Here is a 27520-nt window from a genome sequence, read left to right on the forward strand (position 1 = left end):
ACCATGACACCTTGTACACCACTGTCTCTAAATTCTCCCTACTTATCACTTAGATTGTAAGCTCTTCGGGGCAGGGAATCCTTTTCATAATGTTACTTTTATGTTTGAAGCGCTTATTCCCATTGTTATGCCACGTGTATTACTGCTGTGAAGCGCTATGTACATGGATGGTGCTATATGAATAAAGATATACATACATAAATAAAGGTTATGCAGTCACTGATAGAAACCCGCGACGTCATCTCCTGATGTTGCTGCTTTTGTATTGGCTGCCAGTCTGGGCCCTGACCCCGCTGCCATGTTGTGACCTATTTTGCCTGCTACTTGAGCGCCGGGGCTGGGACGCAATCCTGTGACCAATGGGTCACCCTGGGGAACCCCACAGCGCAGGGAGAACGAAACGATCCGCCCGGCCAGCGAGGAATGCGACTTTCACATCCTTTTTCTGCGCATCCCGTCATGTTGAATAATTGAAACACTTGAAATTAAAATATCCTTATTCGTATTTTCTGTCGAGTTATAACTAGCGTTGGTAAATAGCAATTATGAGTGGAATATTATTTATGATAGCCATACTGTGAAAATAATACATTGCGTTAACCTACAGCATATCATGAAACACCCATGCTGCGTCCACTTTGTGCGTGATACATAGCAAATGAATTCTGCCCCTCACACTACACAATGTATTTCTAGGCTTCATGCCAAGCAGAACTTGGCTGGCTATTTTGAAGCGCTCTCTTTCTCCTTTAGCACATTACTATAAAGCTCAGTGCACCTCGCTCAGTCCATTCCTGTTCGCCAAAATAAACAAACAAATCATATTTTTGACGCTAACAGGGCAGATGGATACATTTCAGGTTGGTACCTTCACGTGAGCAATTTCAAACGAGATTCCGCTGCGCCAATCTTGTGCCCCAACCCCCCAAAAAAAAGCAGTTTGAGAGTCTTATCATAAAGGCTGCAAAACCGGGTAAAAAAGTGTAAGAAACAGCACCGAATATATTTCAAAGAAACGGGTTCTCAATTGAAAGCCAGTGCGGTTTTGATACTCCGATACGTTGTTTTGCGCTGGCCTGGCCTCCGTTTTGCACCAGGGAGACTTCCGTAAATACCTCCCCTTGTGTTAAGTGGTCGGAGGAGATTTTTAAGCACTTCGGCCGGGTTTTTACTCCTCTACGCAGCAATCTACGCTCACCGACTGCGCCACCGCAATATCCCGGTTGAATCCGTGTCCCCTTTTTATCGGACGGATGTTTGTATAAAGCCCGTAAAACTTGCCAGGTTTTGAACCTGCGTTTTCCCGGCCTCAGATCCCGCCAGGCCTAGGCCTATTATTAGGAATAACAACTGTTACTTAAACACACTTTTATGTTTGTCGTCTGCTGGGGGGGAAAAGGCACAATTGTGTAACCCGTTGGCCGTTGACTGCAGGTCCTTGTTGTGTCAGATGTTAATAGCGTTCTTGTCCCGGGACGTTGGTTGAACGGATAGGGGTGCCATAGAATTCATGACTTTTTACGTTACATGTTCATTTTTAGTGGCGTGTAACCGTCACGTTGTACTCCTTTCAGTTCTTGATGGTTGGACTCTCTGGCATTAGAAGTGCGGATCTTACAGTGAGAGGCCCACAGCTTAGAATGAACGTGAAGGAAAATGTCACAGTTTGCTACTTTTACAGATAGTTACATATTTGCTGTTATTTCGCATGTAAAAAGAAAAAGCTTAAATGTACTGTGAGGAGCAGAAATGTTTCTACCGGTTTCAAAGATCTGACATTGTATTCTGAGACCCCCTCACAGACTATATGAAGCCGTGAGGGGAAGCAGGCGTACGTTCTGCTGGTCTCTGACACGCATGCGCGCCGGAGGGTTCTGCGCATGCGTGTTGCACTGGAGGCCCCTTCTGCGCATGCGCACCGGACGCCTCTGCCCAGGCACAATGAGCCAGAGACCCGAGGATCCTTCTGCGTCTGACGTCCCTTCCGTCATGCGTTTTTTGTGACAACGAAGGAAATTTTCCCCATCGAAACTCTGTAGGTGCCGGAAAAGAAGTGTCACTTCGAAAAGCTGTGCGTTCGCCTGTTAGAGTGACTGATTCAGTCTATATCTTACTGCGCGTCGCTTACAGACAGGTCCCGCCCGGTAGGATTCACACCGCGCGAGTCCCATTCAGACGCAGGGACCCCCACTGTGTTAATCCCGATGGGCCATTAGTCTCCTCACTGGGACTCTGCGAGCACACGGGATTAGAAACGTGCCCATGGCCGATTTTCATGAGGGCAGGGCGACCAACCATGTGGCTACATCGGCCCAGATGTAGTCAGACTTCCTGTCCCCAAGACCGCGGCGGGGAGCGAGATTACAGCCGCCTGAGCGCTTTGTTGTCCGACGCTCTAATGAGTCATGCGGTTCAGCGCGTGTGTCCGGCAGATGGCGCACTCAGCATCTTTGCCTGTGATACTCAGCAGCAGTAAGGGAGCCGCGAATTGCAAATAAACGCTGGGGATTGGCACTTGGTTTTGTGCGGCGCTGAGAACAGTAAGTCTGACGTACATGTGTACGCGCGCGTCCTCAAAGCCGCAAAACGCATTGCGCTATTCAGTTGGAAGGCTCTGAGGTCCAGGGTATGTGTGAGAAAGTGATGCAAACGTCACATTACAGGGAGTGTGTGTGCTGGGTACTAATCGCGGGGAATTCCATTAGTGAATTGTTTTGGGGCAATAAGCAGGAAAATTGCGAGTGTTTCCTCGCGCCCATGTGATGCATAGCTTACATTTTGTAAGCAGTCTCCTAAGAGACCTGGGAAGAGAACGAGCCTCTTAACGGCGAGTCAGCGGGAACTGGTTTATTGCCTTGTTACACAGATTGCCAAGAATATAATGTTCCCAACATTTCATGGCAAATGAAAGTGCCACTTGTGAGCACATTCACGTCTCCGACAAGTCTGCAGCCTGCCCTTCCCCATTATCTCTTAGCATACAATGCTTACACTACAGCTAGGGATTCTGGGTAATGACATGTAAATGAGCACACAGTCTCACCTTTTTGCTTCAACTACATTTTAACACGGGACCCCTATAAGCGTATGCCTGCCGCATTGCACAGCTTTTCAGCACAGCCTGGGTTAAAGTGCAGAGCCAGCAAACCTTCTCACAGACAGCTGTTTTTGCCCTTTTGGGTCTCATCAATGTGAGGATCGTTATACCGGCTTTGCCATTTGAAGCTGGAATAGGTTTCAACCACACCTTAAATAAGCTATGGTGGGTAAAAAAAGTGACCCTCCACCGTATAGCATACAGCAAATGAAAATATCCCCTATGCGCACATCCACATTTTATACAAAAGATACAACACTAAATTCCCCTGATGTGTATATGTAAAACACGTGACAATGTACAATTCCACATTATTACTTAAGTTGGCTCCTGTTATAAATCTGTAACTATCCTGATAGGCTGTCTTCTAACTTTGTGCTGCCGTCTGTGAAATGCTGCAGCTGATACACTTAGTAATATAACATTACATACTGAAACACATTATTGTTACAGCTTTCAGAGTAACACTGTAGACAGTCTGCGGTTTGGAACACAGCAACAGATCTGTTTGATGATACTTTGTTGCCAAACGGCAGACCTCAAAAAGCTGTGTGTGTCAGAGCCTGTTTCAAAAGAGCAACCAAAGCATGATCATTACATTACAAATGACATTAGGCGTTAAAGAAAATGCAGACATTATTATTTAATGCTTCAGAATAGATTTATTTAAGAAAAAAACATATAGCGTTGTTCACGTTTTCCTGCTTTAAAACCCTAATATAAGATGTGGCACTTGTTACTGCTGCTTGTGTTACTTTTTGGTATTCATTATGCTGCGTAGCAGCTCCCCAGCGCTGGGGAAGGTTTCAGACCCATTTATTTAATTGGCGCTGTGCTTTTCTCCAGCACTGGGAAGACCTGTTGACCCTGTATTAAATGTCAGCCATGTGTTGCCTTCCGGTTAAGGGAACGCCTCATTGCCTGCGTAGAAACAGCTCGGCACGGTGTAGAGCGGGGGCTGCAATCAGTTAGCCTGGGTTAGGTGGGTGTGCGGACGGGTGTGCACCGGGGATCACTTCTCCTGGAGGGTGACCTTGAGAGCTGCAGTAACTCGACCTCTCCCTTTGCAGATTAATCGCTTTAACAAGAGCAAAGACCGGGCCCTGGTAATAACGGAGCAGCACCTCTACAAGCTGGAGCCCAGCAAGCAGTACAAGGTGCTGCAGAGCCTGCCCCTGAGCACGGTGAGTACCCGCGCCGACCCGCTCAGCGCCTGCACATTGCAACCCGGCCGCAGTGAAGGAGCTGACCGTGCTGGGTCCGGAGTGGGACATTTTGGTCCCGGTCGTTTGACTGCGACCAAGTGGCCGCCGGCGTTCAGGCCGCGGGCGGGCCCCTCCGCCGCCTCCGATCCGCCGCGGCAACCCCCGCCGACCGCCGCTTCGAAGGAAAGTTTTAGCGGTTAGGGTAAGGGGTTAATTTAAGGGGTTTCGCGGTGAGGGGTTAATTTAAGGGGTTTAGCGGTTAGGGTAAGGGGTTAATTTAAGGGGTTTTAGCGGTTAGGGTAGGGGGTTAATTTAAGGGGGTTAGGGTAGGGGGTTAATTTAATGGGGTTTAGCGGTTAGGGTAAGGGGTTAATTTAAGGGGTTTAGCGGTTAGGGTAAGGGGTTAATTTAAGGGGTTTAGCGGTATGGGTAAGGGGTTAATTTAAGGTGTTTTAGCGGTTAGGGTAAGGGGTTAATTTAAGGTGTTTTAGCGGTTAGGGTAAGGGGTTAATTTAAGGGGTTTAGCGGTATGGGTAGGGGGTTAATTTAAGGGGTTTTAGTGATTAGGGGGTTAATTGAAGGGGTTTTGCTATTAGGGTAAAGGATTAATTTAAGGGTTTTTTTGCGGTTAGAGTAAGGGGTTAATTTATGGGGTTTAGCAGTTAGGGTAGGGGGTTAATTTAAGGGGTTTTAGCGGTTAGGATAGGGGGTTTAGGCACTTACCAAAGCGGCCGGCAGTGACAGGTCCTGGCAGCGGGGTGAGTCACGGCGAAGCGCTGGCGGTCATTTGGTCGCGGCAAAACAGCCGCAACCACAATGTCCTAGAGCAGCTGGGTCAGACCAACCGGCCCAGGAAGTCCAAGCACCGGTCTCGTACAGCGCCAAGTACTGGAAGCCCCCGCAGTATAGAGCCGGAGCGGCCACCTCCAGTTCTCAAGGGCCACCAACAGGTCAGGTTTTCAGGATATCCCTGCTTCAGCACAGGTGACTCAATCAGTCTCTGCTTCAGCACAGGTCGCTCAATCAGTCCCAGCTTCAGCACAGGTCGCTCAATCAGTCCCAGCTTCAGCACAGGTCGCTCAATCAGTCCCAGCTTCTGCACAGGTCGCTCAATCAGTCCCTGCTTAAGCACAGGTCGCTCAATCAGTCCCAGCTTCAGCACAGGTGACTCAATCAGTCCCTGCTTCAGCACAGGTCGCTCAATCAGTCCCAGCTTCAGCACAGGTCGCTCAATCAGTCCCTGCTTCTGCACAGGTCGCTCAATCAGTCCCAGCTTCAGCACAGGTCGCTCAATCAGTCCCAGCTTCAGCACAGGTCGCTCAATCAGTCCCTGCTTCAGCACAGGTCGCTCAATCAGTCCCAGCTACAGGACAGGTCGATCAATCAGTCCCAGCTTCTGCACAGGTGGCTCAACCAGTCCCTGCTTCAGCACAGGTGGCTCAATCAGTCCCAGCTTCAGCACAGGTCGCTCAATCAGTCCCTGCTTCACCACAGGTCGCTCAATCAGTCCCTGCTTCTGCACAGGTCGCTCAATCAGTCCCAGCTTCACCACAGGTGGCTCAATCAGTCCCAGCTTCAGCACAGGTCGCTCAATCAGTCCCTGCTTCACCACAGGTGGCTCAATCAGTCCCTGCTTCAGCACAGGTGGCTCAATCAGTCCCTGCTTCAGCACAGGTCGCTCAATCAGTCCCAGCTTCAGCACAGACGGCTCAATCAGTCCCAGCTTCAGCACAGGTCGCTGAATCAGTCCCTGCTTCAGCACAGGTCGCTCAATCAGTCCCAGCTTCAGCACAGACGGCTCAGCCTTTGACAGCCACCTGTGCTGAAACTGGAATAGCCTTAAAACCAGATCTTTTGAGGGAGGGGGGGTGGGATTGAGGACTGGAGTTGAGAACCCCTGGTAAAGGGGACTCTGACCCCTAAACACGATGGGGGTATTTGTATCTTGTATAGTTCTGACAGTGTACGCAGTGCTGTACGTTGGATTTTTGCAGGCATGGGTCCCTGCTCCATGGAGCTTACAATCTACGTGTTTGTGGCGCCTGAGGCACAGGGAGATAAAGTGACTCGCCCAAGGAGCCGACACCGGGAATTGAACTAGGTCCTCATGATTCACACTCAGTGTCCTTGTTATCAATCAGTGTCGTTACTCACTGAGCTGCTTCTCCCCAATGCCAGAAAGTGCACTGTATATACAGCAATGTAAACCAGAACACAATTAGCACTGTATGTACAGCAATGTAAACCAGAACACAATTAGCACTGTATAAGGTTATCTCCGTGCTGTGTAGCCAACTCTGCTCCCCCATCTAAACACACAGCCGTTATAATATTCTGCCCTCTAGGGGGAGCTGCAGCAATCCTCTCCTGCACTCGGACGTGAGCCTGGCTGTACCTTCTCAGTGTTATATACATTGTTAGTTAGTGTTACAGCTGTATCAGGCCTGCAATAAGGGAAACCAGCCGTGTTGGTTGCAAAGCCGGAGGAGCCGGGGCCTTAAGAGACTTATCCAGAACATGATGTGGGAAGCGAACATACTATACGGTATACCCTTTAGTGTAGCCTTGCCTGGTTTTGGCTACCAGTCTGCCCTGCCTGTCAGTGCAGGCAGTGACAGGACCAATCCTGGCATTTCCCCACAGAGGCAGCTCCCTTGAGTGACAGGGGAGGAGGTGGGACAAACCCTGTGTTCTTCCCAATACTGGGTTCAGACTTTATACCTTCCTCCCACTGTACTTAAGGGGCTGCACCACTAAATGTAGGCAGTTGTCTCTACCCTTGAGAGAGACGGGTAACACACAGGGGTGTCTGCACATTGGCATCTCCTGTTACTCTTCCCCTTGGGGGAGAGTTAGTGATTACCATTCCCCTGGCTCTACTAGAGGGTCAGGGAAGAGTAATGACTGCTTCAGGTGCCCTTGACCTGGAGTGGATGTTCAGGGACCATCCAGAGGTTGAATACCTTTTGTGAGCTGTATTGGGCAGAAGCCTGTGTTATACTGTGCTGAAGCAGAGGAATACACCGGTTGCCGTTAATCACACTCCTGCCTAGTGTGCAATCTGTCTGGGGGGAGTGGAGTAGCTCTTCTGTAGGAGTTTGCCTCCATACATCTGGAGCCTGCAGCAGATGGAGGCGCTGTACCTGAAGATCTAATCAGTAATGTACCCCAGAAGCCTGTGCAGGCGTCCCCTCTACCATCGGCGGACCACTCGGCATCCTGTGAGCCAACAGGTATCACGCACCCTACACCTGGTAATAACAGAGTCTCCCAGAGGGTGGGGGAAACACCATTACATAAGCAAAACAAGCCTTGTGATGAAACCATTCAGCTGTACAGTCTAACGTAGAATAACAGGGGCTTTAGTCATGGTGGGCAACCGGACCCCAGTCCCAGCACCCATGGACATGCAAGGTGGGGTAATTAACAGAGGGATGGGAGGGGGAGATACACAAAATAAAGCTAATGGCACCACACAAATATAATAGAGACGCACGCGTGCAGCACAGGGAAATTGGGGCACTAACCATGAAAGTAGAAGGTGCTCGGAGCAGGACTCTTCCACATGGCCATTTAGCCACCGGCATTTAGCCACCGCAAGACAGTTGACCATGGCCATTTCATATCCCCCGTTTGGTCAGTGGAGGTAGGTTCCATTTGGTCACTGGAGGTAGGTCACGGGTTAAGGTTAGGGGGTTACATACTCCCACAGATGTGCGCCCAACTGTCCCAGAGGCCAAATGGCTGTGATGAAACGGCCGTGGCCAAATGTCCAAATGGGAAACCACCATACGTACGTACCATGAGGAGAACAATTATGACATAGGTAGTAACCATTACCGTGACATAATATATATATAATATTAAGACAGTACACACACAGATGTAAAGTGGTTTGTAAAGCTACAGTAGAGCTAATTTCCTGCAGTACAACAGAAAACAAACATACCAAACAACAAATCGAATGTCATATGGGCCACGGAGCCCACGTTTATGTAATTGGTTATAAGGACTTTTGCAGTATCATGTAAGACAGAGCAGCACCACTGCAACCAAGCAAAGCGCTACGAAAGCAAAGCTCTATGAAAGCTAAGCTCTATGAAGGCTCCATATTACCACCACTAGGACAATCTACTATATATTTTGGAAAGTTGTGTGTCTGTGCGCTCTGCATTTGGACACCTCTTAAGACATCATAACCACATTTTGCACGATGTTTTCTGAGATTAAGGAGCAGGTTTTGTCCGTGTTTGCAAATTGGATACATTCTATTTTTAATTCCATGAGTTATTACAATTTCTCTGACAAGCAAGTGGGTGTTGTAGTACCTGGTGGGCTATGTACAGTATCTGGCACAGGACGTCACACTGGTGACATCATAATGCACATAGCCTGGTGGAAGATAAGGAGAGTTTACACAGAAAGCAGACAACGAAAGAGAGGAAGTGAGGTGGCGCATGAGGAGAAAGTAGGAACGCTGGAGAAGGAGAGAGAGGTAGAAAGAATTGGGGACATCATAAGGTATTAAAGTAAAGTGATGGGAGGGAGGGAGAGAGATGAGATGAGGGTGTGAGAGGAGGAGGATGAGAGGGACGAGGTTGATTTCTTAGAATTGCTAAGCATTGCCAGGTACTTTCAGCTAGAGCTTGATTAATGCAGAACACAGAAAGAAATACAAGTTAGAATTTCAAGTTGTCCACACCAGACAGAAGCCATTACTGTTAGCCAGTGCAAGTAAGGACATGAATCTACGTAACTGGTCCTCATGCCTATGATTCATACTGTTAATGCACAAAAAAAGACAATACATTCTCAAAATAAAGCACAGACCAAAAATAATACTTAACAATTACAAAGATAATGAGGAATTATTTCATGGTAAAAGACCCCACAGACTGGATTATCAACATGGTGAGAGACCCCACAGACTGGATTATCAACATGGTGAGAGACCCCACAGACTGGATTATCAACATGGTGAGAGACCCCACAGACTGGATTATCAACATGGTGAGAGACCCCACAGACTGGATTATCAATATGGTGAGAGACCCCACAGACTGGATTACCAAAATGGTGAGACCCCACAGACTTGATTACTACATGGTGAGAACCCCACAGACTGGATTATCAATATGGTGAGACACCACATAGACTGGATTATCAATATGGTGAGAACCCCACAGACTGGATTATCAATATGGTGAGACACCACATAGACTGGATTATCAATATGGTGAGAGACCCCACAGACTGGATTATCAATATGGTGAGAGACCACATAGACTGGATTATCAATATGGTGAGAGACCCCACAGACTGGATTATCAACATGTTGAGAGACCCCACAGACTGGATTACCAACATGGTGAGAGACCCTACAGACTGGATTACCAACATGGTGAGAACCCCACAGACTGGATTATCAACATGGTGAGAACCCCACAGACTGGATTATCAATATGGTGAGACACCACATAGACTGGATTATCAATATGGTGAGAGACCCCACAGACTGGATTATCAATATGGTGAGAGACCACATAGACTGGATTATCAACATGGTGAGAGACCCCACAGACTGGATTACCAACATGTTGAGAGACCCCACAGACTGGATTACCAACATGGTGAGAGACCCTACAGACTGGATTACCAACATGGTGAGAGACCCCACAGACTGGATTACCAACATGGTGAGAGACCCCACAGACTGGATTATCAACATGGTGAGAGACCCACAGACTGGATTACCAACATGGTGAGAGACCCCACAGACTGGATTACCAACATGGTGAGAGACCCCACAGACTGGATTACCAACATGGGGAGAGACCCCACAGACTGGATTACCAACATGGTGAAACATGGCCATAGAGGAAACAGGAAAACGTTGTATTTGCATAGACTCAAGTGTGTTAAACAATGCATTACTAAGACCTTACAGAAGCACACAGTAGAATAAGTACTCCTTATGCTTAATGCTTGAGTACTAGGTCTTCCATACCTAGAAGGTGCTGTGCGAACATGGTGACCCCAACATGACATGACTCCAGAATGAAAAAAAAAATAGTTACTAAACACCCTGTGTTGAAATACTATGATGTAAAAGACGTCACTATCCAGCGCAATCTCAGCGATACGGGCTTGTGAGCAAAATGGACAACCGTAGTCTTTGCCTCGGCATCCTCTCCCCGCCACAGAACGTCGGTATGCTCAGTGTATGATAAACTAGGGAATGTTACAATAGATGACATTTCTACCCTCGTGGGGGAGCTGCAGCAATCCTCTTCTCAGTATATACAGTACTATGTTAGTGAACGTTACAGATATACTGTAAGAGAAACCAGCATTGCTGATTGCTGCGGCTTTAGTCTAAATAAAGTATGGTTCATTTAAAGCCTGAGGAGTCTGAAACTTAAGTGGCATATCGGAACAACAGTGTCTAATGGGGCGTCCGACATCACAGCCACAGGACAGCGCGTGTAAAGGACCGAGGGCCGATTGCAGCTCCTCCCAACGCATTTAGCAATTCCAGTTGCTTCGTCTTTACATAGAGAAGCTGGTGCCCTCATAACTCCAGACATTTTGCTGCATTAAACCCGAGTGTGGGATATTGCCTACAAATTCGGAAACGCCTGCTATACAGAGGCGGCACATTTTATTTGAGTGCGGCTAGCTCCGCAAGCCTGGGGATGCCCCGGCATGCTAGCTGCACTCCCTCGGCGTGCCGCGCGTCATCGGGTGCCTGCGCCCCCTGCACGCGCTTCCAGGGCTCCCCGAGGGAGCCCTGGTGTCCCGCGATGTGGGGGACGGTGGCAGGGTGTTCCGGGGGACCCGGCGGACCCGGCAGCGGGAGGGAGAAAGCCCCGATCGGAGGGCGCTCCTCCGTGTCTTCGGCGTGCGCCCGGCACCCTCCGGCGCGCGCCAGGTTACTGCTGCGGCCGAGAACGGGCAAATGCTCGAATAAACTCGGCCGCAGCAGTATGTATGACCAGTGTTCGACAAACCTATACATTTGCAAGCCCCGGGCGAGTGGATTTAACATCGTGGCGAGCTCCTATTGGCCCAAGCAGCACACGTTTGGTACTAGGTGGCGAGTAGATTTTTTGGTGATTTGTCGACCACTGTGTATGACTATTAAGCTAAAGAAGATCACTCCGGACTTCATTTGGTCTTCTTTCTCAAATAACGATCCTTTCTACGTTGCCTGTAGAGAGGGACGCACCTCTATGACATAACTCCTGTTTTGTGAGTTAGAAAATGAAAGCTGTAAGTTGCAGACCTTCCCGGCAGCAAAGAGGTCACGTAGCACAATGAAAAACCCCATCGGTCCCCTACTTTTTATGCTGGCAGGTGCCTTGGGAAGGGGACTGTATTACTGTGTAATTCACAGTGCCCCTTAATAATCTCATGGGTAATTAATTCACTAACTTTCCGTCTCATCAACAACAAAAAAATACCAATGAAGACGATTACTCCTTAATTATAGGTTTGATTAATGGGACGAGGCGGCCCTTTTTTCTTCAGAAACATCAAAATTATGCAGATGGGGAAATCGAGAAAAAGCAAAATCATGTAAAAATCTTAAGCTTATTCAATCAAGGGTTTATTGTATTCATTTTTTTTATTTTTTTTGCCTTTAATGCTGAATTATTTAGCATGCACTGCTATTTATGCATTTATCATGAATTACACTTTTTTTCCATTATTAATTGAAGCAGGAAATGTTTAGCATGTTATCTATTTTTCATTTGGCTTTAATAAAACCATTTTTTTTTGTTTCGAACAAATGTAAAAGTACAGTCTGACGTCTCGCTGTACAAAAGGAAAAATAAACTCAAAATGTGTTTTGTGGGTATTTTAGTGTGAGATTTTCAACAATAGAAAAAGTAAAGACTATGAAAAGAAATATCAATAATGTGTGCATGTGTATGTATGTGTGTTTATGTATATATATATATATATATATATATATATATATATATATATATATATATGTATATATGTATGTGTGTGTATATATATATATATATATATATATATATATATATATATATATATATATATATATATATATATATATAATCAGAATTAGTCAAACAACCTGTGAATATATTATGCAAGACATCCACCATATAATTACTAAATATTGTGAAATTGGAATTTATTTAAAAAGACATAATTATTGAAAATCAAATGCATCATCATTTCTTCGTTTCAAACTCTATATATTTTAAATAGATTCTAACATTTAAAAAAAAAAAAAAGTTCCCTGAGCTATGTGAAAGGCTAGTCAATTCGCTGTAGCAATATTTGAAAGAGGATGTTCAAAAATAAAGGGAACATCTGTGGAAGAATATCCAAGATGGTTCCATTATGTTGGTTTATTAAGTATTCCGGTTGATATGGACTCCAGTCAGTAAACTGGAACGATTGATTATTTATAGAAGGTTACTGATTGTTACCGGCAAGTCTCCATTGAAGAGAACCCTTCTTCCTGCCTCCTGTGCTGGCCCAAAGGGGGTGTATATACTAAAGTGCCCCAGCTGCAAACCCAGTGTGAAGAAACGGTCCTATATTCATTAAAGAAAATGAATCCCATAGAAATGAGTTTGCTCAATATGCTGCACGGGTGTTGCCTCTGTTTTGCGGTTGGGAGCCTTCGATAAATAAATAAATGACATTATTATAATGTAACAAGCATTTTTTGTTTCCTTAGCAACCATTTACAAAGTCACATCCCCTTCCTCTTCTGAAACAGGCTCTGGCACACCCTCTTTTTGAGCCCTTCCCTCTCTCTAGCGGTGCACCAATTGTATCTAGTGACTGCCTGGTCACATGATCTTCCCCACAGAACTTTGCATCTTTGATCCTCTTCTGCTGCACAGACAGCCATTTAGTGAACCCCCCAGCCGAATCTTCGCCGATCGATCACAGGAGAACGGATCGATCGGCAACTTAGCTAATTACTTATCATTGTGCGGATTGTATTGATGCACATGTTAAGGGGGGAAAAATAAAATTAAAAAACGGCAGCTTGCACTGCTGCTTTAAAGCAGATATTTGATATATGATAATGTATGTAAAGGTCCCCTCTCTATTAATTACAGTGTTTAATTTATTTTCTTCTTTATAAAGCAAAATAGTCTATTGCACCTTCATCCTTGCGGATGCTCTGGTAGATATTTTTCATATAGTTCTTTGTCAGTGTAACCCTTCTATGGTACCCCACCCGACATGACATTGGGGGGTACACTCCGTATGGTGACTCTGCTCTGTGTGTAGTGCTGCAACCTGCTGGTAACAGGAGGGCTGAGTGCTCCGCGGTGTTGTGGGGAGAGCCCAGAACAGGGAACAGGAGATGGGCGGGTGTGGAACAGGTTACCTTTCTCTATGTCCAAGTGTGCACAGCGCCTCCAGCCAGTAGGGATCCCCTGGGGTCTCCAGAGGAGAGACCCCCACTGACACTCCATTCTCTAGACACAGGAACAGGGACACACACAGCAGCCTCTTTTCTGTGGATCTTTATTCAGCATAGGTGTGCAGACAGAATACAGCATGATATCACAGGCATGGTGTAATCTCTGCCTGTCTGCTCAGGGCAGCTTAAATTCCCCCCCTCCTTGCCCATGTGGGGCAAGAGGGGGAGACCGGTTCTCAGTCCTCTCATTGCAAGATCTCCTCTCAGACTGAACTCAGATCTCTCTTAACTGACACACTACATTTAGGAAACATGCCTCAATTTGAATATCCTCAGGGAGTATCTCTAACTTTGAATCATTACAACTCAAAGCTGGATACCGATTGGCTCACACACACATCAGGGGATGTTCCAACCCTTATCCACCCTTTGGATTAACATGCTCATAGGTTGCTTAGGCCTGCCCCTGAATATTGCTACAATACTCACAGCTGAAATGCAAAACAGGCCAACTGAAGGAATTAACCTTTCCACTGCCTGTTCTAACAGGACTGACAGAGGAAAGGCCCAGAATTAGCAATAGCCGCCGAAGGCCAGGCTATATCAGCAAGATCGCCTACTAGGGAATGGAGCGGGGCAACAGTGGCGATCTCCGTAGGCTCAGGGACCATAGCTCCCACTGGTATAAACCTCAGGTAATCGGCATCTATGTTTGATAAGAAACGGTTTAAATATAGGGGCTGATAGGGAGGTGGAGGAGTCAGTGCCTGGCTGCAGGCAGGGAGGGGGAGGAGTCAGTGCCTGGCTGCAGGCAGGGTGGGGGAGGAGTCAGTGTCTGGCTGCAGGCAGGGTGGGGGAGGAGTCAGTGTCTGGCTGCAGGCAGGGAGGGGTGGAGTCAGTGCTTGGCTGCAGGCAGGGTGGGGGAGGAGTCAGTGCCTGGCTGCAGGCAGGATGGGGGAGGAGTCAGTGTCTGGCTGCAGGCATGGTGGGGGAGGCGCCAGAGCCTGGCTGCAGGCAGGGAGGGGGAAGAGTCAGTGCATGGCTGCAGGTAGGGTGGGTGAGGAGCCAGAGCCTGGCTGCAGGCAGGGAGGGGGAAGAGTCAGTGCCTGGCTGCAGGCAGGGTGGGGGAGGAGTCAGTGTCTGGCTGCAGGCAGGGAGGGGAAGAGTCAGTGCCTGGCTGCAGGCAGGGAGGGGGAGGAGTCAGTGCCTGGCTGCAGGCAGGGTGGGGGAGACGCCAGAGCCTGGCTGCAGGCAGGGAGGGGGAAGAGTCAGTGCCTGGCTGCAGGCAGGGAGGGGGAAGAATAAGTGTCTGGCTGCAGGCAGGGTGGGGGAGGGGTCAGTGCCTGGCTGCAGGCAGGGAGAGGAGTCAGTGCCTGGCTGCAGGCAGGGAGAGGGAGGAGTCAGTGCCTGGCTGCAGGCAGGGAGGGGGAGGAGTCAGTGCCTGGCTGCAGGGAGGGGGAGGAGTCAGTGCCTGGCTGCAGGCAGGGTGGGGGAGGAGTCAGTGCCTGGCTGCAGGGAGGGGGAAGAGCCAGAGCCTGGCTGCGGGGAGGGAGGGGGAGGAGTCAGTGCCTGGCTGCGGGGAGGGAGGGGGAGGAGTCAGTGCCTGGCTGCGGGGAGGGAGGGGGAGGAGTCAGTGCCTGGCTGCAGGCGGGGAGGGGGAAGAGCCAGAGCCTGGCTGCAGGCAGGGTGGGGGAGGAGTCAGTGTCTGGCTGAAGGCAGGGGGAGGAGTCAGTGCCTGGCTGCAAACAGGGAGAGGGAGGAGTCTGTGCCTGGCTGCAGGCAGGGAGGGGGAGGAGTCAGTGCCTGGCTGCAGGCAGGGAGGGGGAGGAGTCAGTGCCTGGCTGCAGGCAGGGAGGAGGAAGAGTCAGTGCCTGGCTGCAGGCAGGGTGGGGGAGGAGTCAGTGTCTGGCTGCAGGCAGGGAGGGGGAAGAGTCAGTGTCTGTCGGCAGGCAGGGAGGGGGAGGAGTCAGTGCCTGGCTGCAGGCAGGGAGGGGGAGGAGTCAGTGCCTGGCTGCGGGGAGGGAGGGGAGGAGTCAATGCCTGGCTGCAGGCAGGGTGGGGGAGGAGTCAGTGCCTGGCTGCGGGGAGGGAGGGGAGGAGTCAATGCCTGGCTGCAGGCAGGGTGGGGGAGGAGTCAGTGCCTGGCTGCAGGCAGGGAGGGGGAGGGGTCAGTGCCTAGCTGCAGGCAGGGAGGGGGAGGAGTCAGTGCCTGGCTGCAGACAGGGAGGGGGAAGAGCCAGAGCCTGGCTGCAGGGAGGGTGGGGGAAGAGTCAGAGCCTGGCTGCAGGCAGGGAGGGGGAGGAGTCAGTGCCTGGCTGCAGGCAGGGGGATGATTTAGTGCCTTGCTGCAGACAGGGAGGGGGAGGAGTCAGTGCCTGGCTGCAGGCAGGGAGGGGGAGGAGCCAGAGCCTGGCTGCGGGGAGGGGGAGGAGTCAGTGCCTGGCTGCAGGCAGGGAGGGGGAGGAGTCAGTGCCCGGCTGCAGGCAGGGAGGGGGAGGAGTCAGTGCCTGGCTGCAGGCAGGGTGGGGGAGGAGTCAGAGCCTGGCTGTGGGGAGGGAGGGGGAGGAGTTAGTGCCTTGCTGCAGGGATGGAGGGGGAGGAGTCAGTGCCTGGCTGCAGGCGGAGGAGTCAGTGTCTGGCTGCGGGGAGGGAGGGGAGGAGTCAATGCCTGGCTGCAGGCAGGGTGGGGGAGGAGTCAATGCCTGGCTGCAGGCAGGGTGGGGGAGGAGTCAGTGTCTGGCTGCAGGCAGGGAGGGGAAGAGTCAGTGCCTGGCTGCAGGCAGGGAGGGGGAGGAGTCAGTGCCTGGCTGCAGGCAGGGTGGGGGAGACGCCAGAGCCTGGCTGCAGGCAGGGAGGGGGAAGAGTCAGTGCCTGGCTGCAGGCAGGGAGGGGGAAGAATAAGTGTCTGGCTGCAGGCAGGGTGGGGGAGGGGTCAGTGCCTGGCTGCAGGCAGGGGGAGGAGTCAGTGCCTGGCTGCAGGCAGGGAGAGGGAGGAGTCAGTGCCTGGCTGCAGGCAGGGAGGGGGAGGAGTCAGTGCCTGGCTGCAGGCAGGGAGGGGGAGGAGTCAGTGCCTGGCTGCAGGCAGGGTGGGGGAGGAGTCAGTGCCTGGCTGCAGGGAGGGGGAAGAGCCAGAGCCTGGCTGCGGGGAGGGAGGGGGAGGAGTCAGTGCCTGGCTGCGGGGAGGGAGGGGGAGGAGTCAGTGTCTGGCTGCAGGCGGGGAGGGGGAAGAGCCAGAGCCTGGCTGCAGGCAGGGTGGGGGAGGAGTCAGTGTCTGGCTGAAGGCAGGGGGAGGAGTCAGTGCCTGGCTGCAAACAGGGAGAGGGAGGAGTCTGTGCCTGGCTGCCGGCAGGGAGGGGGAGGAGTCAGTGCCTGGCTGCAGGCAGGGAGGGGGAGGAGTCAGTGCCTGGCTGCAGGCAGGGAGGGGGAAGAGTCAGTGCCTGGCTGCAGGCAGGGTGGGGGAGGAGTCAGTGTCTGGCTGCAGGCAGGGAGGGGGAAGAGTCAGTATCTGTCGGCAGGCAGGGAGGGGGAGGAGTCAGTGCCTGGCTGCAGGCAGGGAGGGGGAGGAGTCAGTGCCTGGCTGCGGGGAGGGAGGGGAGGAGTCAATGCCTGGCTGCAGGCAGGGTGGGGGAGGAGTCAGTGCCTGGCTGCGGGGAGGGAGGGGAGGAGTCAATGCCTGGCTGCAGGCAGGGTGGGGGAGGAGTCAGTGCCTGGCTGCAGGCAGGGAGGGGGAGGGGTCAGTGCCTAGCTGCAGGCAGGGAGGGGGAGGAGTCAGTGCCTGGCTGCAGACAGTGAGGGGGAAGAGCCAGAGCCTGGCTGCAGGGAGGGTGGGGGAAGAGTCAGAGCCTGGCTGCAGGCAGGGAGGGGGAGGAGTCAGTGCCTGGCTGCAGGCAGGGGGATGATTTAGTGCCTTGCTGCAGACAGGGAGGGGGAGGAGTCAGTGCCTGGCTGCAGGGAGGGGGAGGAGCCAGAGCCTGGCTGCGGGGAGGGGGAGGAGTCAGTGCCTGGCTGCAGGCAGGGAGGGGGAGGAGTCAGTGTCTGGCTGAAGGCAGGGGGAGGAGTCAGTGCCTGGCTGCAAACAGGGAGAGGGAGGAGTCTGTGCCTGGCTGCAGGCAGGGAGGGGGAGGAGTCAGTGCCTGGCTGCAGGCAGGGAGGGGGAGGAGTCAGTGCCTGGCTGCAGGCAGGGAGGAGGAAGAGTCAGTGCCTGGCTGCAGGCAGGGTGGGGGAGGAGTCAGTGTCTGGCTGCAGGCAGGGAGGGGGAAGAGTCAGTGTCTGTCGGCAGGCAGGGAGGGGGAGGAGTCAGTGCCTGGCTGCAGGCAGGGAGGGGGAGGAGTCAGTGCCTGGCTGCGGGGAGGGAGGGGAGGAGTCAATGCCTGGCTGCAGGCAGGGTGGGGGAGGAGTCAGTGCCTGGCTGCGGGGAGGGAGGGGAGGAGTCAATGCCTGGCTGCAGGCAGGGTGGGGGAGGAGTCAGTGCCTGGCTGCAGGCAGGGAGGGGGAGGGGTCAGTGCCTAGCTGCAGGCAGGGAGGGGGAGGAGTCAGTGCCTGGCTGCAGACAGGGAGGGGGAAGAGCCAGAGCCTGGCTGCAGGGAGGGTGGGGGAAGAGTCAGAGCCTGGCTGCAGGCAGGGAGGGGGAGGAGTCAGTGCCTGGCTGCAGGCAGGGGGATGATTTAGTGCCTTGCTGCAGACAGGGAGGGGGAGGAGTCAGTGCCTGGCTGCAGGCAGGGAGGGGGAGGAGCCAGAGCCTGGCTGCGGGGAGGGGGAGGAGTCAGTGCCTGGCTGCAGGCAGGGAGGGGGAGGAGTCAGTGCCCGGCTGCAGGCAGGGAGGGGGAGGAGTCAGTGCCTGGCTGCAGGCAGGGTGGGGGAGGAGTCAGAGCCTGGCTGTGGGGAGGGAGGGGGAGGAGTTAGTGCCTTGCTGCAGGGATGGAGGGGGAGGAGTCAGTGCCTGGCTGCAGGCGGAGGAGTCAGTGTCTGGCTGCGGGGAGGGAGGGGAGGAGTCAATGCCTGGCTGCAGGCAGGGTGGGGGAGGAGTCAATGCCTGGCTGCAGGCAGGGTGGGGGAGGAGTCAGTGTCTGGCTGCAGGCAGGGAGGGGAAGAGTCAGTGCCTGGCTGCAGGCAGGGAGGGGGAGGAGTCAGTGCCTGGCTGCAGGCAGGGTGGGGGAGACGCCAGAGCCTGGCTGCAGGCAGGGAGGGGGAAGAGTCAGTGCCTGGCTGCAGGCAGGGAGGGGGAAGAATAAGTGTCTGGCTGCAGGCAGGGTGGGGGAGGGGTCAGTGCCTGGCTGCAGGCAGGGGGAGGAGTCAGTGCCTGGCTGCAGGCAGGGAGAGGGAGGAGTCAGTGCCTGGCTGCAGGCAGGGAGGGGGAGGAGTCAGTGCCTGGCTGCAGGCAGGGAGGGGGAGGAGTCAGTGCCTGGCTGCAGGCAGGGTGGGGGAGGAGTCAGTGCCTGGCTGCAGGGAGGGGGAAGAGCCAGAGCCTGGCTGCGGGGAGGGAGGGGGAGGAGTCAGTGCCTGGCTGCGGGGAGGGAGGGGGAGGAGTCAGTGTCTGGCTGCAGGCGGGGAGGGGGAAGAGCCAGAGCCTGGCTGCAGGCAGGGTGGGGGAGGAGTCAGTGTCTGGCTGAAGGCAGGGGGAGGAGTCAGTGCCTGGCTGCAAACAGGGAGAGGGAGGAGTCTGTGCCTGGCTGCCGGCAGGGAGGGGGAGGAGTCAGTGCCTGGCTGCAGGCAGGGAGGGGGAGGAGTCAGTGCCTGGCTGCAGGCAGGGAGGGGGAAGAGTCAGTGCCTGGCTGCAGGCAGGGTGGGGGAGGAGTCAGTGTCTGGCTGCAGGCAGGGAGGGGGAAGAGTCAGTATCTGTCGGCAGGCAGGGAGGGGGAGGAGTCAGTGCCTGGCTGCAGGCAGGGAGGGGGAGGAGTCAGTGCCTGGCTGCGGGGAGGGAGGGGAGGAGTCAATGCCTGGCTGCAGGCAGGGTGGGGGAGGAGTCAGTGCCTGGCTGCGGGGAGGGAGGGGAGGAGTCAATGCCTGGCTGCAGGCAGGGTGGGGGAGGAGTCAGTGCCTGGCTGCAGGCAGGGAGGGGGAGGGGTCAGTGCCTAGCTGCAGGCAGGGAGGGGGAGGAGTCAGTGCCTGGCTGCAGACAGTGAGGGGGAAGAGCCAGAGCCTGGCTGCAGGGAGGGTGGGGGAAGAGTCAGAGCCTGGCTGCAGGCAGGGAGGGGGAGGAGTCAGTGCCTGGCTGCAGGCAGGGGGATGATTTAGTGCCTTGCTGCAGACAGGGAGGGGGAGGAGTCAGTGCCTGGCTGCAGGGAGGGGGAGGAGCCAGAGCCTGGCTGCGGGGAGGGGGAGGAGTCAGTGCCTGGCTGCAGGCAGGGAGGGGGAGGAGTCAGTGCCCGGCTGCAGGCAGGGTGGGGGAGGAGTCAGAGCCTGGCTGTGGGGAGGGAGGGGGAGGAGTCAGTGCCTTGCTGCAGGGATGGAGGGGGAGGAGTCAGTGCCTGGCTGCAGGCGGGGAGGGGGAGGAGTCAGTGTCTGGCTGCGGGGAGGGAGGGGAGGAGTCAATGCCTGGCTGCAGGCAGGGTGGGGGAGGAGTCAGTGCCTGGCTGCAGGCAGGGAGGGGGAGGGGTCAGTGCCTAGCTGCAGGCAGGGAGGGGGAGGAGTCAGTGCCTGGCTGCAGACAGGGAGGGGGAAGAGCCAGAGCCTGGCTGCAGGGAGGGTGGGGGAAGAGTCAGAGCCTGGCTGCAGGCAGGGAGGGGGAGGAGTCAGTGCCTGGCTGCAGGCAGGGGGATGATTTAGTGCCTTGCTGCAGACAGGGAGGGGGAGGAGTCAGTGCCTGGCTGCAGGCAGGGTGGGGGAGGAGTCAGAGCCTGGCTGTGGGGAGGGAGGGGGAGGAGTCAGTGCCTTGCTGCAGGGATGGAGGGGAAGGAGTCAGTGCCTGGCTGCAGGCGGGATGGGGGAGGAGTCAGTGCCCGGCTGCAGGCAGGGAGGGGGAGGAGTCAGTGCCTGGCTGCAGGCAGGGAGGGGGAGGAGTCAGTGCCTGGCTGCAGGCGGGGAGGGGGAGGAGTCAGTGCCCGGCTGCAGGCAGGGAGGGGGAGGAGTCAGTGCCTGGCTGCAGGCAGGGAGGGGGAGGAGTCAGTGCCTGGCTTCAGGCAGGGTGGGGGAGGAGTCAGTGCCTGGCTGCGGGGAGGGAGGGGGAGGAGTCAGTGCCTGGCTGCAGGCAGGGAGGGGGAGGAGTCAGTGCCTGGCTGCGGGGAGGGAGGGGGAGGAGTCAGTGCCTGGCTGCAGGCAGGGAGGGGGAAGAGCCAGAGCCTGGCTGCAGGCAGGGAGGGGGAGGAGTCAGTGTCTGGCTGAAGGCAGGGGGAGGAGTCAGTGCCTGGCTGCAAACAGGGAGAGGGAGGAGTCTGTGCCTGGCTGCCGGCAGGGAGGGGGAGGAGTCAGTGCCTGGCTGCAGGCAGGGAGGGGGAGGAGTCAGTGCCTGGCTGCAGGCAGGGAGGGGGAAGAGTCAGTGCCTGGCTGCAGGCAGGGTGGGGGAGGAGTCAGTGTCTGGCTGCAGGCAGGGAGGGGGAAGAGTCAGTATCTGTCGGCAGGCAGGGAGGGGGAGGAGTCAGTGCCTGGCTGCAGGCAGGGAGGGGGAGGAGTCAGTGCCTGGCTGCGGGGAGGGAGGGGAGGAGTCAATGCCTGGCTGCAGGCAGGGTGGGGGAGGAGTCAGTGCCTGGCTGCGGGGAGGGAGGGGAGGAGTCAATGCCTGGCTGCAGGCAGGGTGGGGGAGGAGTCAGTGCCTGGCTGCAGGCAGGGAGGGGGAGGGGTCAGTGCCTAGCTGCAGGCAGGGAGGGGGAGGAGTCAGTGCCTGGCTGCAGACAGTGAGGGGGAAGAGCCAGAGCCTGGCTGCAGGGAGGGTGGGGGAAGAGTCAGAGCCTGGCTGCAGGCAGGGAGGGGGAGGAGTCAGTGCCTGGCTGCAGGCAGGGGGATGATTTAGTGCCTTGCTGCAGACAGGGAGGGGGAGGAGTCAGTGCCTGGCTGCAGGGAGGGGGAGGAGCCAGAGCCTGGCTGCGGGGAGGGGGAGGAGTCAGTGCCTGGCTGCAGGCAGGGAGGGGGAGGAGTCAGTGCCCGGCTGCAGGCAGGGTGGGGGAGGAGTCAGAGCCTGGCTGTGGGGAGGGAGGGGGAGGAGTCAGTGCCTTGCTGCAGGGATGGAGGGGGAGGAGTCAGTGCCTGGCTGCAGGCGGGGAGGGGGAGGAGTCAGTGTCTGGCTGCGGGGAGGGAGGGGAGGAGTCAATGCCTGGCTGCAGGCAGGGTGGGGGAGGAGTCAGTGCCTGGCTGCAGGCAGGGAGGGGGAGGGGTCAGTGCCTAGCTGCAGGCAGGGAGGGGGAGGAGTCAGTGCCTGGCTGCAGACAGGGAGGGGGAAGAGCCAGAGCCTGGCTGCAGGGAGGGTGGGGGAAGAGTCAGAGCCTGGCTGCAGGCAGGGAGGGGGAGGAGTCAGTGCCTGGCTGCAGGCAGGGGGATGATTTAGTGCCTTGCTGCAGACAGGGAGGGGGAGGAGTCAGTGCCTGGCTGCAGGCAGGGTGGGGGAGGAGTCAGAGCCTGGCTGTGGGGAGGGAGGGGGAGGAGTCAGTGCCTTGCTGCAGGGATGGAGGGGAAGGAGTCAGTGCCTGGCTGCAGGCGGGATGGGGGAGGAGTCAGTGCCCGGCTGCAGGCAGGGAGGGGGAGGAGTCAGTGCCTGGCTGCAGGCAGGGAGGGGGAGGAGTCAGTGCCTGGCTGCAGGCGGGGAGGGGGAGGAGTCAGTGCCCGGCTGCAGGCAGGGAGGGGGAGGAGTCAGTGCCTGGCTGCAGGCAGGGAGGGGGAGGAGTCAGTGCCTGGCTTCAGGCAGGGTGGGGGAGGAGTCAGTGCCTGGCTGCGGGGAGGGAGGGGGAGGAGTCAGTGCCTGGCTGCAGGCAGGGAGGGGGAGGAGTCAGTGCCTGGCTGCGGGGAGGGAGGGGGAGGAGTCAGTGCCTGGCTGCAGGCAGGGAGGGGGAAGAGCCAGAGCCTGGCTGCAGGCAGGGAGGGGGAGGAGTCAGTGCCTGGCTGCGGGGAGGGAGGGGGAGGAGTCAGTGCCTGGCTGCAGGCAGGGAGGGGGAGGAGTCAGTGCCTGGCTGCGGGGAGGGAGGGGGAGGAGTCAGTGCCTGGCTGCAGGCAGGGAGGGGGAAGAGCCAGAGCCTGGCTGCAGGCAGGGAGGGGGAGGAGTCAGTGCCTGGCTGCAGGCAGGGAGGGGGAGGAGTCAGTGCCTGGCTGCGGGGAGGGAGGGGGAGGAGTCAGTGCCTGGCTGCAGAAAGGGAGGGGGAAGAGCCAGAGCCTGGCTGCAGGCAGGGGGGGGAGGAGTCAGTGCCTTGCTGCGGGGAGGGAGGGGGAGGAGTCAGTGCCTGGCTGCGGGGAGGGAGGGGGAGGAGTCAGTGCCTGGCTGCAGGCAGGGAGGGGGAAGAGCCAGAGCCTGGCTGCAGGCAGGGAGGGGGAGGAGTCAGTGCCTGGCTGCGGGGAGGGAGGGGGAGGAGTCAGTGCCTGGCTGCAGGCAGGGAGGGGGAGGAGTCAGTGCCTGGCTGCGGGGAGGGAGGGGGAGGAGTCAGTGCCTGGCTGCAGGCATGGTGGGGGAAGAGCCAGAGCCTGGCTGCAGGCAGGGAGGGGGAGGAGTCAGTGCCTGGCTGCAGGCAGGGAGGGGGAGGAGTCAGTGCCTGGCTGCGGGGAGGGAGGGGGAGGAGTCAGTGCCTGGCTGCAGAAAGGGAGGGGGAAGAGCCAGAGCCTGGCTGCAGAAAGGGAGGGGGAGGAGTCAGTGCCTGTCTGCAGGCAGGGAGGGGGAAGAGCCAGAGCCTGGCTGCAGGCAGGGAGGGGGAGGAGTCAGTGCCTGGCTGCGGGGAGGGAGGGGGAGGAGTCAGTGCCTGGCTGCAGGCAGGGAGGGGGAAGAGTCAGTGCCTGGCTGCAGGCAGGGAGGGGGAGGAGTCAGTGCCTGGCTGCGGGGAGGGAGGGGGAGGAGTCAGTGCCTGGCTGCAGGCAGGGAGGGGGAAGAGTCAGTGCCTGGCTGCAGGCAGGGAGGGGGAAGAGTCAGTGCCTGGCTGCGGGGAGGGTGCTACCTCCTGTCCAATCACCCCCTGTCTGAGAGCTGTAAATGAGTACGCTGCGCTGTTGTCCCTTATATAATCCCAATGTTAGTGCCGGCACGGTGTTGGAGCACTATTCTTAAAATGGCGGGTATTCGCGTTAAGGATGGAATATTTGTGAGGGGTTTGTGTACGGTCACCAAGGATTCTCAGAATGGGGGGAACAGGCCTGTTATCCGCTCACGTGTTAGGCCGAGATTATAGCGCTGGCGTGCGCGCGCGCAGCCTGGCACACTCCTGCATCCCCAGCGATGGGTGGTTATCCCTGCAGGGGATTGGGGAAGCGGTGGGGAGGCGTGGCTGACGTGTCACGAAGCTGGTTCGCCCTCATTGGCTGAACCGCTTCACCCGACGCTGACATCACGCGGCCGCGCTTGAAATTCAATTTGCCGGTCGTGCCCTCGCGTTCCGCTGTGCGCCCGCGTGCCCGCGCTGAATGCACTGTCACAGGAAGACAGGCAATTATCATTGGCGCTCGCTCGCGAGATCGCCTTTACCATATCAAATCAAATTTGGCTGTCTCGCCAAGCAGCAAGCGCACGAGCATGTGCACGCACCCTCACCCTGGGCGAGGGCATTCAAAGTTATCACTCTGATTGTGCCGAGCGTGAGCACACGCGCGTGGTTCGCTCCGCCCTGACCGCAGCCGAAGATGGTGCTGGCTGTCTCTGTCTCAGACTGTCACTAGTCTCTCGGTGAATCTCTCAGGCTGACCACTAGCTGTTTCTATCTATGTCTCACCGACTAGCACTAGCTGTCTCTCAGACTGTCACTAGTTGTCTCTGTGTGTCTCTCAGACTGTCACTAGCTGTCTCTCAGACTGCCACTAGCTGTCTCTCAGACTGTCACTGGCTGTCTCTCTGTGTCTCAGACTGTCACTAGCTCTCTCTCTGTGTCTGACTGTCACTAGCTGTCTCTGTGTGTCTCAGACTGTCACTAGCTGTCTCTCTGTGTATCTCAGACTGTTACTAGCTGTCTCTCTGTGTCTCTCAGACTGTCACTAGCTGACTCTGTGTCTCTCAGACTGTCACTAGCTGACTCTGTGTCTCTCAGATTGACTGTAGCGGTCTTTGTCTCTCAGACTGACAGTGCCTCTCTCAGACTGTCACTAGCTGTCTCTCTGTGTGTCTCAGACTGTCCCTAGCTGTCTCTCTGTGTGTCTCAGACTGTCCCTAGCTGTCTCTCTGTGTGTCTCAGACTGTCAAGTAGAAGAACAATGTTCAAATATAGTGCTCAAGTGACATGCTCTGTAATTAACAATGATTTCTTGATTGAAGGAAATAGGCTGGGTATAAGGTATATGATTGAGTGAGGTATATATGGGTGCGTGTGTAGTCTGTGACCTGAATAAATGTCCTGGTGAGTGTGGGTGATGGAGATATATGAGCCCCACCCCCTCACTGCCAATGTGGACTGGTACTGACACTTGTATAAACACACCAATAAAATACCTCTATGTACTGTTTGAAGGTACAACTCACGTGACCTTGCCCATTGTGCCTTCTGGAAAGCGTGCTCCTGCTTGTAGAAATGATTCGGGTAGCCACAGATGTAGAGGTGCAGCGCACAGCGATAAACTGGATCCACGGGACAGCAGCAGTATAATGAAAATAAAAGTTCTTTATTGAGAAGTCATGGTGCAGACAGGTATGGGTGCAGGAAAAAACCTCTGTCTCTAACGCGTTTCACGCCTTGCTGGCGCTTCGTCGGAGAGTACAGTGTGGTGTGCTGTGGTTGCCCTCTTATAGAGATCCCAATTATCATAATTTGAGACCTCCGTGTAAAATTTGTAAACCGGAAGTGACGCGACTCACTTGGTATACCGGAAGTGACGTATCGCGATATGCGAGTCACTGTTATTTGCCGGCTGGGTATGGTATTAGATAGCGCGTCTTCTAACCTCATGGGGAGGGGTTATCTGGGAGTGTGGAGGTAAAGCAAAGCCAAATCTATCCGTATTTAGGTGTATACTAAACCGGAAATGACGTGTCGCTATGGCACATACTTTTAAACCGGAAATGACATATCGCTATGATGCCCATGACAATGATTTGTTTACATAATAAATATGTGGTCATGGCAACCCGTGGATTAACCCTGGGGTGAAGACTTTATGCAAATGAGGGAAAGCACAGCACAGATATCTTTGCTGAATAGTTAATAACTCATTTCAAGCAAGATATATTAAAAACAATAGTCAACATTTACAATCCTATCAGAGGACATCAATAGATATTAATGAAAATAAAATGCAGTAATTATGATACTTGGTATGACACAGAACTAGATTAGAGAGGGAACGATATATAGTACATTCTATTGGTCAAGTTCAGAGAGATACAAAGAGATAACCATATAACTTGTGATACACAGAATTATAAAAATATGTATAATATAATATATACATGACCTGATATTAATAATACCAATAATTTTATTGCAAAAAATGTTTCAATTCCCAATCGGTATTTATACCCCCGGGTGCAAGAGACCCGAGGGTATAAATCCAAAACATTTCTCTCTGATTCAGAGTCAATTCTCTATTGCCTCCCCTAATGTGTTTGGGGATATGTTCCAATGCATGGAATGTGAAGGTTTCTAACGAGCCTTGTGGGCATTCATGAAAATGTTTTGCTACCGGTAATTCTATATGATTCTTTTTAATAGAGCGTATGTGCTCAGAAATTCTAATCTTTAACGGACGAATTGTCCTTCCGATGTACACTTTACCACATTGACAATTTATTTTATACACCACATAATTTGTATTACATGTCATGAAATGATTAATTTTATATTTCTGTCCTGTATGTTTATTGGTAATTTCTGACAAAGGGGTGACATACTTACAGTATACACAATTCCCACATTTATGGAAACCTTTGGGTAATTTTGTGTCTCTGGATTCTAGGGCAAATAAACTCGGTGATAGGTGATAACCTATAGTTTTCGCCTTTTTATAGACAAATCTTGGTGTACTAGACACATATTTATTAAGGTCTTTGTCTAATTGTAGAACCTTCCAATGTTTGTCTACAATTTGCTTAATACATTTTGCCTGATTACTGTATGTTGTGATAAAGAGTGGTGTTCCTGAATCTCGTTCCTGTGGTCTATTGTGTTTGTGTTTGTCTGGAAATTTCTTTAGTAGATGTTCTCGCTCTGTGTTATGCGCTCTGTTGAACGCAGATTGAATATGTTCCTCAGGGTAGCCTCGGTTTCTAAATCTCTCACTCAATATCTCAGATTCTTCCAAGAAGGTTTCCTCAGTAGAGCAAATCCTTCTTAGTCTGAGATATTGTCCGATTGGTATACCGCGTAAAAGTGGTTTCGGATGACTGCTATTGGCCCTGAGGAGAGAATTGCGGGCATTGGTTTTGCGAAACAGGTTTGTCTGTACCGTGCAATCAGTATCAACATATAAATTGATGTCTAAATAATTGATATGATTGATGTGAATTGATGATGTAAATTTTAAATTATATGTATTGTTATTCAGATAAAGAATAAATTCCTGTAGTGTAGAGTAGTCTCCCCTCCATATCAAAATAAGGTCGTCAATGTACCGACGATAGAAAATAATATTGTTACGAAACGGGTTGGTGACACCAAAAATGTGAATGTTTTCCCAATATCCCATGTATAAGTTCGCGTAGGAAGGTGCAAAGGAGGTCCCCATAGCCGTGCCTTGTTTTTGAAGAAA

The 27520-nt window shown here is 54.0% G+C and overlaps 1 protein-coding gene across 9 annotated transcripts in view; it reads left to right on the plus strand.

Moving 5' to 3' along the window:
• The window catches only part of MYO1G (myosin IG), a 351169-nt gene that overhangs the window by 232592 nt on the left and 91057 nt on the right, over positions 1 to 27520 (plus strand). For 8 of the 9 annotated variants that reach the window (XM_075588141.1, XM_075588142.1, XM_075588137.1 and 5 more), the window contains one exon: positions 4168 to 4281. The exons of the other annotated variant lie outside the window; for it this stretch is intronic. In XM_075588141.1, the coding sequence (XP_075444256.1) occupies positions 4168 to 4281 (114 nt within the window). The remainder of the gene's footprint in view (positions 1 to 4167; positions 4282 to 27520) is intronic. 9 annotated transcript variants of the gene reach the window in all.

This window comes from Ascaphus truei, chromosome 2 (genome assembly GCF_040206685.1).
Source record: "Ascaphus truei isolate aAscTru1 chromosome 2, aAscTru1.hap1, whole genome shotgun sequence".
In the NCBI taxonomy this organism is placed as follows: domain Eukaryota; kingdom Metazoa; phylum Chordata; class Amphibia; order Anura; family Ascaphidae; genus Ascaphus; species Ascaphus truei.